At 39.2% G+C, this 12,500-nt stretch overlaps 1 protein-coding gene across 1 annotated transcript in view; it reads right to left on the bottom strand.

Moving 5' to 3' along the window:
* The window catches only part of klhl29 (kelch like family member 29), a 543,161-nt gene that overhangs the window by 112,844 nt on the left and 417,817 nt on the right, over nucleotides 1–12,500 (bottom strand). The window contains exon 7 of the mRNA XM_008117088.3: nucleotides 893–1,092. Coding sequence (XP_008115295.1) covers nucleotides 893–1,092 — 200 coding nt within the window. The remainder of the gene's footprint in view (nucleotides 1–892; nucleotides 1,093–12,500) is intronic.

The following is a 12,500-nucleotide window of genomic DNA, read 5'->3' as shown; positions in this document are numbered from 1 at the left end:
GCAACAGATTCAAATTGCAGAAAAAGATATTCCACCTAAACATTAGGAAGAATTTCCTGATGGTAAGAGCTTTCTGGCAGTTGAATACAGATAGTTACAAACATCCGAGTTACAAACATCCAACTTAAAAAATGACTCATGGTTACAAATGGGGGTGAGACAACAGGAAGTGAGAGACATTTACCCTGGGATGGGGAAATTCAATCCTGAAAGAGCTATCATAGGGAAAAGATGTCCCCACGGAAGCTTTAACGCCAATTCTTGTTTCCACAGCCTCGTTGTGTGATTGAGTCTCCTTCTTTGGAGGTTTTTTTTAACAAAGGCTGGATGGCCATCTGCCATGAGTGTTTTGATTGTGTGTTCATGTATGGCAGAAAGTTGGAGTAGATGGCCCTGAAGGTCTCTTCCAACTCTATGATTCTATGAATTAATAGGAGAGTTCTAGATGTGAACGATGTTCAGTGTCTCATGCTCTGCAAAGTTTGGAGATTGAAGGAAAATAACTAAGAGACCATTCTAATTTGAGGGAGGTAACATCTTCATTTTGATACCCTCACATAGCTATACCCCTGATTTTTAATACACTAGCAAGGGTTAGAGGCATGTTTTCCCCAATTCCATAAGCAAATTGTAATTCTTCAGGGAGCAGAATTCTGTGCCAGTATAACTTTCTTTGTTTTCTCTGCCATTCAGTTGACATGAGGCATCTACCCAGCCTTGGGCCAAAGATGCAGCAAGCCAGGCTCCTAATGCCTTCAACAGGACATCCAAACTAGAGTTATACTCACATTGGGAAGTAGGGGTTGTTATATTGTGATGGCATTTGGTAATAAAGCACAGAAAACATTAAAATTCAGAGGTAGAAAAAGAAAAAAATAACACAAATGCTTACCTAGAAAAGATACACAGACTTTGCAAAATGTATGAAACTGGAACTTGTTGGCAGCTTCCAGGAGTGTTTTGGCATTGGCAGAATCTATTACTAAGGAACCTGTATAAACAAATTCCAGCAGTAATTCCAGGACATCCACTGTGAGATTCGGTAACTCCAGCTCCAGCTTCTCACCAATTCTGCTACTGTCCCGAAGTGACCTAGTAACAGCAGACAACGATATTCTTACAGGACATTAACTTTCTCCCAATGGTTGCCACTGATTGATGGCTAGATATTACTATTAATTGACACAGATTGCTTTTATTGTTGTTTAAGAATTGAAAATACTGTATCTTTTTTTAAAAAAATGAGGAACTTAAAAAAAAACTTTATTACTGGATCTGAAAGAGAAGAGTCTTGTGCACAGATACAAAAACAATTTATTCCTAGGCTGCATAGTCATGCAAAAACAAAAGAAGAAACCAAAACTGCAAACCAAACAAACAAAAATCAAGGAGAAGATGAGCCAACATTAATGAAAAAGTGGAACAGGATTAAATTTCAAAGGGAAGCAATATATTTTTATGTCTACATTCCACGCCTCTTCATCTTTAGATATCAAAACCAGGCAAGGGAAATAAGCCTACTGCTTTTCCAGAGGAAAGGCATTCTACTTTCATTTTTTCCCCCTTATTCATGACTAACCTCTTGGAATGGTATCTCGAAAAGTATTAAAAGCGATGTTTAAGGTCTCTTTGACTGAATTGAAATAATAGGGGAATAGAGTATAAGAAGATATCTGCATAACGTTCTCAAGGTTGCAGGTAAGTCATATATATATATAAATTGATGTGTGCAGATTTATAACTCCAAAAATATATTGCTCCCTTTTAGGCACTAAAAGAAAAGGAAAAGGAAGGAAGGAGACCCCCAGCATGGCATTGCTTTGAAAACTAAATACAAGACAAGATAGACAGACAAAATGGTTAGAGTGGAAGAGGGAAGGGGGGTTGGAACAACCAGCTCTGCCACAGGAAGCCAGCAGCCATCCTCTCGAAGTTTCATGACTGTGGCCTGCATAAAGTGCTAAACAATTTGGTGATCAAAATGTCGCCTGCATTTGAAGTGTGCATTAGTGCTTGTGAAACTATCAGACAAAAAAATATTTTGTTGAAAAAAGGTACATGGGAGAAGTGGGTGAGAAGGGCCCACTTCCTAATGCCTGGCGCATGGTATAGCTGCAAAACACTAAAGTTGGGTTATACCTGAAAGACAAAACAAAACAAAAGAAAAGAAACCAACACCACACATTTGGTAATGTCAAGAAAAGGGGAGGAAAATCTGTTAGCGTAGGAAAGCAAACACCTTTTAAATGGTTAGAACCACCATCGGCACCTTCTCAACGAAGGGTTAATTGCTCTCAGTGTAGGTAAGAAGTCTCTGCTGCTAAGAACCTGTGTCAGAATGAACACCAGTATTCAAGTGTCCCAGTAAACTATTGGAAAAAGTCAGCCTTAAAGAGATGCTTGGCAAGGGACTATTCTAGCAGAACCTCAAGCATCAAAGTCAATATGGCCAAGAAACCTTAATCAGCTAAGGTCTAAGATTGGGGACTGATGACAAAGTATAGTTGGCCAATTGTATCTGTGGGGGATTGGTTTCAGGACCCCCTGAGGATACCCCAAAATAAAGATGCTTGAGTTCCTAATCTAAGGGACAAAGTTCACATAGATTCAACGATCCTTTCCAACCCAACATCCCTGCATACACAACAAAGGCACCTGCATCTTCTGAATCCTAGCCTCCTTACCCACCTCTTCCTGATGAACAGTCCACCCCCTTCCCTTTTTTTGCCCTCCTCCTTGCACACACCCTGCCAGGTGCATGCGCAAACTCCAGTCTCCCATCCCATCCACAAGTTCCACCCCTTACTCCGTCTTGCTCCCTCCTCTGTCCCGCTTCAACTAGCGTCTTTGTCCGTAGCAATGCACTGTAGAGCAGTTTCTACATGGTCTTCTCATCAGACCACCAGGCAAGGCGAATGAGAGGTGAGATGTCCCATACTGCTATTAAATTTTTATTTTGACAATTATATATTTGAAATATTAGAATTTTTTAAAAAATATATTCATTCCATGGATCCAGAGCCCACAGAGATGGAAGACACACTTTATAGACGATTTCCATTACTTCAATGGGCCTGGGGAATTTACTTCCCTCCCCCAATGCTTTCATCTCCCCATTACATGACCTGTTAATATAAGTTTGATAATTATGATGTATAGAGCAGTTACTGGTCCTGACTGTTCATTTACTGATGGGTCTTTGGACTGTAATAAATATTGTTGTTGTTGTACTGGTCCTGCAGAAATTTACATGTGACTTTAATGTGGTGCAATCAATTTGACTAATTCCAACTGCTTGATAAATGCAGAAGTTTCTGAAAAGCCCCAGTGTGTACCTACTTTTATATATGTAGAACTTACTGAGAGAGGCATGCCTTATTTTATGAACAGAACTCTTGATGTAACTTCACCTGCCAAGGTACCAGACCATCTATATACTACATCATTTTCATCTTTAGGTAATGGTGCTTTGATGTTATCAACATTTCCCCACCTGCTAGGTGGAACAGAAGTTAACCAACGTTAAAGGTGAATATGTTCTTTACTCAGTTCACAATCTTTAAATGCAGGCAGTTATTTTAATATCTTTACAGTAAAAGTGCCTACTGCTCTGTTTTTTTTAAAGATTTTATTCCAGATGGCTTCAAATGTGTGACGTGCTTACATAAGATGAAACAGAGGATCAGGACTAGAATGTAATATATCATATTCCACTAACTCAGGATGACTAAGGTAGAACATAAATTTGGGGCACAGCCTTTTACAGACTGATGCTCTCCACTGGCTCACAAAATCCCATCATCCCCACCCACCACTAGCTACATTGCAGGTGATGGAGGATACAGCATAACACAACAACAAGCAACCAGGGTGAAGACAATCGATGTGAGCCATCCTCAATCTTTATCCCAGTTCTCTGTGTTAATGCGATTTTACTATTACCTCATATTTATCTGAGAAGATCTTCAGCAAACTATTCTGTGGTTGACCTTATTAAGCTTTCTCTGGAGACAGCAGAAGCAAACAACAGCAAAAAAGCTGTTAAGAGCTCAAGCCACCATTAGAATAAAGAAAATAACAATATTAGAGACAACTCCACCCTGATATTGCTCTTGGAATTATTCAGTGATAATCTCTTCTCCTTTGTAATATGCCAAGCTTTAAATGGCTGCTGCAATTGATTAAACACCAAAACAAAGCTAAGGTGTTTAATCAATCACAAAAGCCTCTTATCGAGAGCATAATACCCAGCAGAGATTACTGATGTTACACAACCTGACAGAAACGGAAAAGAAAATTGTATCTTTTCCCCCCACTTCTGGTGACAGTCTAATATTGGCAGCAAGCTGCAGCTGTGATCTTCATATAGCATACAGATGACGGGCTCTGTTTAGATGCATCATCTGGATCTGAATTCTGCCGAAGTGCCAGTCTCAACCAACACAAAAAAAATGCATCAATGAATTCTTCAATCTACCCATCTAACTGGTATAGCTTTTGTATGAATGGACTCATTTAATACCAGTTTAGAATCAGAAACCAGACGGATTATGACTTGAACTGGTTCCTATGAGATAAGCAAGGAATTTTCCAAAAGGCACCTTGCTCAATTTAATGGGAGAGCCAGACTGAAAGAGAGAGGATTATAAGTCTCTATCTTGGTGACATAGCACCAAAAGGTCCTGATGGAAATAAAAGACTCTGCGAAATGCCTAATCCACATTTTAACAGAATAGAAGTGAGACACTAGATCAGTGGTTCTCAATCTGTGGGTCCCCAGATATTTTTGGCTTACAACCAGGGGCACCTCAAGTGCTACGCAAAATACACAATTGTGGAAGGCGCCATCTGCTAGAGGGCGCCACCGGCAGGCTGCTGGGGCAGGAGAGTGTCCCTGTAACATGCACCGGGTTTCTCGAACTCCCAAGCCTTTGCCGGAGGGAAGAGTTTCCTCCCTCCAGCAAAGGCCTGGCCAAGGGAAACCTGGGGCGTGTTGCAGGGACACTCTTCCGCCCTGGCAGCCTGCCGGTGGCGCCCTCTAGCAGATGGCGCCTTCCACAATTGTGTAATTTGTGCAGTGCTTGAGCCACCCCTTGTTGTAAGCCAAAAATATCTGGGTGGTGAATTGGAGGTGATCTGCCAGGGCTGGCTGCGTGACCTGCGGCTCCAGTGCGCCATCCTGCTGCCCCTCCGTGCCCGCCTGGCCCACCTCCGCTACGAGGACCTGGTGCGCAACCCCTGCGGGCAGCTGCACTGCCTCCTCTGCTTCATCAGTCACCCACACGTATATATGTGTGTGCATCTTCCATGGGCATATGTGCCAAGGCAACACTGGCCCTTTCTTGTTGCCCACTGGGGACTCTTGGTTGTGAACTATAAACCCTGTTAAAAGCCAAATGAATAACAAAAAAATAAAACTGAGTTGCTTTTGCTTACCCGCCCCCCCTTTTTTTTTTGGCCAAATGTGATTATGTCAGTTTACTGTTTAGAAAACGTTGAAACTCTTTGGTCTCATACAGCCAGCTAAAGCCATATTTTCCTAAAATAATAAATGCTACATACTTTATTTTAAAGGTAAAGGTAAAGGTTTCCCAGACATTAAGTCCAGTCATATCCGATTCTGGGGGTTTGCGCTCATCTCCATTTCTAAGCCGACGAGCCGGCGTTGCCCGTAGACACCTCCAAGGTCATGTGGCTGGCATGACTGCATGTAGCGCCGTTACCTTCCCGCTGGAGTGGTACCTATTGATCTACTCACATTTGCATGTTTTTGAACTGGTAGGTTGGCAGAAGCTGGGGCTAACAGCGGGAGCTCACCTCACTCCCCAAATTCGAACCACCGACCTTTCAGACAGCAACTTCAGCAGCTCAGCGGTTTGACCTGCTGCGCTATTGGGGGCTTATTCTTATTACGTTACAAAACACATAATAAATATTATGTTAAGGAAACTATCAAGTTTCTGTTAAAATCTGACTTTTGTAACTGTATGGTTTGACATGTCCCTATATGTTTGCTTGAACAGGCTTTAGAAGTCAACAAAAAATATTTTGAAGGAAGTGATAAGTAAGTTTTTCTCCTGAAAGTTTAAATGGAATGATGTCATTTATTGGTCTAGTAATCACTGCTCACATTATAAAGGTCAAACATTTCACACTATGGCACGAAATCAATAACTTCCTCCCACAACCCTCAAGAAAAGAAAGTTTTGCCTCTAAAGAATAATGTGTAATAACAAATAATTTCATTCTTTGCTTTATCAGCTTGGCAATCTTGGGAAACAGCTGCAGCAAAAAGCTGGGGAAGCCTGATAGATAAGCTCATTAAAATTAGGAAGTGATTTAGAACAGGACTCAAGATTTATCAGGAGCTGAACAGCAACATGGTTTGTTTAGGTCAGTGTTGAAACAAGCCAGAAGGGGAGCTTTTTAACAACTTAATTTTACAGGGTCTGTCAGGGAATTCTTTCACAACTGGAAAGCATGGCGCCCGCAGTGTCTGTGATGAATAGACTTAGAGATTCTCCTAACAAGGAAGAGATAAGCAAGGCGACATTAGACTTCTGCTGGAAAGCAGTGTTTTAAGTATATTAGGCACACAACTTTTGAAATAATTTAGGGCCTAATGCAGTTCAAAATAAATGCACTTCAACATGCCATGTCTGCTTGATAAGATGAAAGTGTGGCAAAACTTGCAGTATCTACAGAAAGAATCTTCTTGGGGAAAGGAAGAGGTGCTTGTGATCCTAATCCGTGAGACCAAAAGCAGCCACACTTTTTCATTTTTCTTTTATCAGCTTATTTGAAGATAAAAGGATGGAATGGGTTTTTGTGGGCCAACGAGGAGGAAAGATTTAAATGAGGATCAAACTATGTTTCCAAAAAATCGTAAGCTGAACAAATTATTTCATCCTTGCTGCTGATTTGAGATCTATAGGTATATATGCATATACTTTAGGATGATTAATGAAGGCGAAACAGTCTCCAGATATAAACCTTTAAAAACTATGATAAAAGATAAGTTTCTGCTTTTTGTACAGAGTTGTACACATTTTTCTTACTCAGTTAGTGATCCTTTTCTCTTGAAGTAAATCTCTTCAAGATCAAGGTCACAGTCAGCATCTGTCTGAACAGCTTTACAAACAGTTGTTAATTTATCTATTAATCTAGGAACCGCATTTCTACACATCTCTAACTATAAATTCCAATGGATTTCCCCCAATTGGTAGCGTACAGAGGTTTCATTAAACCTGCTAACCATATTTATTTGGGTTGATGAATCATCTGATTGTGTTCTGAAGGATGGGCATATTCTTCCTCTCATTTACATTGCATATGGAAAGCTACCTATACATATTATAGACAGCTGCCTGCTCTCTAGTTACATCCTTGAGTAAGTCAAAATAAACTCAGGATGCTCAAAACTAAGCCATCTGTTCGGGGGGAAAAGAAGTGTAAATAATGTGTAACGTGTAATGGAAATAGTTGGTCCAGTGTCATCAATCCACAATTAAACACCACCAGTCTGAAAGATGTTGCTATATATATTCACACCTAGGGAACTTAAAAAAACCCACACCTTAGAGTTATGTTGTATGTAATACTATCGGGGAAAGTTTTTGGCAAACATCCTGGGTTGGCTGAATGCTAAGAAGTTCTAAAAAGGTTTCCTTTGTATTAGCTGTGAGTTATAAACTGCGGCCCAGTTACTGTAGAGACCAGTCTGCAGGACATTGCATACCATATTTCATAGCCACGTGGATTAAACCATGCAGTTCTAACTAGTTGAAGGAACCTGTGTAAGCTGGATTTGAATGGTTTTAAGGAGTTAAACCTTTTCTGCAACTAAAATTAAGGGTTTTTTTTTAGAACCTGGAGCTGGCCTGATTATTCAGCCAATTGTACAAGATAGTCTCATAAAGAATATAGAGCAACTGCAATACCATTCTTATGACTCAGTCTTATTATGTTTTAGAAAAATATGATCTGCTTTCCATACAAATTGCAATGACCACCTCAAAAGGTCACTAAAATCACTATCCTATGCACATTTTTATTAGCTTGGTGGTCATTTGTTCTCTCTCTCAATCTATCTTGTATTGATTTTAGGCTGGCCAACTCCTCAATTAATAAAGATTTCCCAACCAGGAGCTGAAGGAAATTCCAACTTGTCACAGGGTGCCAGGAATACAGACAGGAAAATATCTGATTTAAAATTAACGATCTTCAGAATTTCAGGACCACAGCAGGTGTGCTAAGCAGACATCACCTTTTAAATTAATAGCATCATGTCTCTACCAGGCTGTTCAACAATTCCAGTTCTGTCATCTAGTCAAGAGTTTCTGTCTAATTCTGCTCAGAGCCTGGAAACATGGCATTGGGTGATGGGTCACGGCCCGCCCCAAACACTCCATTTAGTATGTCCCTGGTACCTCTTCCAAACTATGATGCCACTTATCACCCTGAAAAGCACCCTGAAATACATGCCAGGAAAATCCGACCAGGAAGGCGTCCATGGATGGCAGGCTCCTTGGCGTGGAAAAATGAAACAACAGCACCTCCCCATAAGCTGAGTTGAGCATTGCCGGATGTCGGAGATGAAAAGAAGGAAGCCTTGCCTCTGTTTATGTACTGTCTGTCTTGCCAATTGTATAACAGCATTGAATGTTTGCCATATATGTACCTGTAATCTGCTCTGAATCCCCTTGGGAAAATAGAACGGAATAGAAATAATGTATAATATTATTATATTATCCTGTTGCCATTGTTATACATTTGATCAAGATACTACAGGTGTTGAACTCTAGATGTTTTGCACATTTTCTGAAAACCCTAACTAACATTGTCAATAAGAAAGAGATTGTGGGAACTGAAGTACAAAACATATGGAGCCAAACATTTTTTGTCCTTGCATTAGGCGCTCTATGATCCCTCAGCTAAAGGCCTATATCTGCTAACTGAAATTACAAAATCCTACCTCTTCCCAAGTGTTTGTGTGTAATGTCTTTGTTTACTTGGCAAAATCTCTTGGTGGTGAGAAATATAATTAGTTGAACAATAAATATTCTCTTCCCACTAAAAAAAGAGGAAAGCAAGAGCTGCTCAATCCAATGGAATAATGAAAATCAATTGGTTCCCTTCCCTGTCTCTCTCTCTCTCTCTGTGTGTGTGTGTGTGTGTCAAACAGAAAGAGAAAATCAGAGATTTGGAAAGCCTGATGAAAATCTTAAGTGAAGATAAAACGGTACTTAAAAAACCATATTGGAGAATTGTTTTTGTTGGCAAGCACAGATCATGGGGGACTCATAATTCTTTCTTGAGTCTGCAGCTCTGACTACTAATGCCATAATATCAGAATAATTTTATTGTACAATGTACAATGCATTTATTTATTTACAAGAAAACATTGATCCTTAAGGATTGAAAACTGTGGCCATAAAGAACAAGGTGAAATTCAAAATTTCCATTGTTTGGTAATTCAACCTCTGGATGATTAGTTTTTAGCTGGCCCAGCTCGCTGTGTATTTATTAGGAGATCAACCACAGAGAAATAGTGTCCACCTACAACTTTTTCCAAGCTAATAAAAAGTTAGTGTTTTCTATATAGAAACAACATGTCATGTTTATGAGCCCTACTTATAACACATATAAGGACAGATGTAGTGCATACAAAGTAAGGGATTTCCACAACAGGATGGCACTACACTGCACATTGAATATAGTTGAGTGGTTACTGCAAGAAGATAATCACTCAAGTAAATGTGAACACATCTAGAGCAACATCATTACAGTATGAATCCCACAAAGGATGAATTATAATTCTTTAAAAGATGTTATTAGTGTTAATTTAGAATTACATTATGGTGATTATTTTCAAAATAATGCTTAGGCATTTATTCCTGTATATGATGTAGTAGGGAAAGGGTGAGCTCTACTCTCCCTTTATTTAGAAGTGTTTGGTACCATCTTTAAAAACAGCTTCATTTATTTGGTACATGAACTTCAAAAATTTGGGGAACAAAATGGAATGATCTAGAGGAGCTGTTGTGTGTGTGTGTGTGTGCTGCAGATGTATTTCTTTTTGCTTTGACAGATGAGGATTTGTAAGGTCAAGTTTGACATACTGTGAAAATGAATCATATGGCATAAGTTTACATCTGCTCAGCTTCAAGAAGATTAATCTTTCATTGACTCAAACCCAAATATTCAATAATCTTTGTTAATCTATTACCTGTTGCTGTCATTTCTACATCAGTGAAACCAAAACTAGATTAATGGCATATATACTATGTTGACAAGTGATGTGGCCAAAGCTCAACAAAGAAAAACAATGGAGCCAACTCTCAAATATGCTTCTTAACAGCATATTTGAAAGTTGGCAAGAGGAGGGCATAATCTAATTGCCTTCTACAAGAGAGAGTTGGGACATGCTTAATGTCATAGGCGCTGAACTCCTGCACTGAATCAAAATCTGCTTTATGGTGGGGAAGGGGAAAGAAACAAGTTTCAAACATACAGCTTCAATAAGCAGAAGGGTGAACCAATTGTCCTTGGAACAGTAATGTTCCTTGACTTGTAAGTCTTTCTCTGTAGACTATGAGGACAGAGCGAGCTCCTCGAAGACCTGTTTCTGGGGGAACAGAGAAACTGGGCCAAAAAACTGCTGGCACCAATATGCATGAAAGCATTACCAGAAGCTGACGCCTACTACACGACACAATGGCCCAGTTGGCTAGAGAATAACATAAAAACAGCTAAAATGTTCCCAAGAATGGCAGAGGGTGGAATATAAAATAAATCAGGGGAGAATGTGTATCTCTCTCCCTCTTTAATTCTTGATAGAAAGAAATTTCCCCACTTTGTTGCAGCCAGATCTCTTTTAATCAAATTTACTGCACAATAATAAAACAAGTGCCTAGAACACAGCTGGCGCCAGTGGCAAAACTTATAGAATTATTTCTTACTTTAGATAGACATAAATCTCTAGTCACGGGAGTATAGTTAAGATTTAGTTCTATTAAGAGGCTGAAGTTTACAGGTTATTCATCATTCTCATGTGCTGTTGAAATATTCTTGCATACTATTTTCAAATGTTTGTGCCATTTCTCCTCTTAATATTGACTGTAGTCATATATTGCCTAGCATGAGGGTCCCAAGGATTCAAGTCCATATGTGCTTAATTTCAGCCGCTCCAAGACTGGATCTTTCTGATTTTTTAAATTTTCTTATCAGTATAAATATATGGACAATACTGGGTGATGGTGGCAGAGGAGATGGAGAGATGGCAAATACAACACAAAGCAGAGAAATCCGCAATGTGATAAAATGCAATAGTGCCTCACTCAAAGAAAACGGCTCCAGTAGTTCACATTTAACAGTAGTTCACATTTTACCTTTGTTCAGACAATGTTTTGAATGGGACGGGAACAAAGCCTATACAACTAAAGGAATCTGAGCACTAGTGGTATGAATTAAGTGCTAGATTTGGATGGTAGGGCTTTCATTTTATAGTGCCTTCAAGCCATGAAACTCACTGAGAGGTCTTTGGCAAGCCACCTGCTTTTGTGGAATGTAAGCTTCTGTATTCTTGTGAGAATTGTTCAGCCATGAATATAATGGAAAATCCCACAAAATTTGACAATACTCTTCTATCTTGAATTTTCTGATGCCCAGTCTTTTTGTAACAGAGCTCTACCATTAGAATCTTACCATTTTGTGGGATCTATCTGTTGGCTTAATTCTCCCAAGTTACTATTTTTTGTGAGTGAACTCTTCAATTAATAGCAGCCTGAAGACACACTTCTCTTAACGCTTTAAGACTAATAAAAATTCTAATAATATTTAAATTGCAATGTTATGTCTGTATAGAGATAGGGAAGCAACTCTATATACTGTTTTCTCTGCAGACAATCTAAAACTTAAATGATAAGGGAAGGGTGGAGGACATTAGAGAAAGCTAAAAAGGAAAGATAGATAAGGTGATATTTTAAGCCACTAGAAGAAAACGAAACCTATAAATGTTGGGCAGGAAAAAGTTATACAGATGGGTTAATATAGGAAGAGCCTGAAGAGAGGACAAAACGCTACTCAAAGAAAGATAAATGGGAACCACTGAAAGTTACAAGAGAGAAAAGTGAGTGCAAACTTAATAGTAATACGAAAATGTTTGAAGGGACTGCTCTATAAGAAGAGGATGTCTGTGAACTGACAATAATCATGAAGATACAAAAGAGTGAAATGTACAATAGAAATGTACACTAATAAGAGAGGAGAAACTGCTTTGAATTAGCAATTGGGTTTATAAGGAAGCTCACAAACTCTCAAGTTACATTCTGCAGAAGCCATTTCATAACTGCAACTATGAAAAACCTGGAGCCAGAGATCTGGATAAATCTCCTTTTCAAGCAAAGCAATTCCTGAAGATATCTCTAGTGGCTCAAAGCAACAGTTCGAGCATTTTGTTCAAACATTTTGTTGCTTTTGTAAAGTCATTTAGAGAGCAA

This window comes from Anolis carolinensis, chromosome 1 (assembly GCF_035594765.1).
Source record: "Anolis carolinensis isolate JA03-04 chromosome 1, rAnoCar3.1.pri, whole genome shotgun sequence".
In the NCBI taxonomy this organism is placed as follows: Eukaryota; Metazoa; Chordata; class Lepidosauria; order Squamata; family Dactyloidae; genus Anolis; species Anolis carolinensis.
The sequence above is the reverse complement of the archived record's forward strand: the minus strand, read 5'-3'. Positions and strand labels throughout refer to the sequence as shown.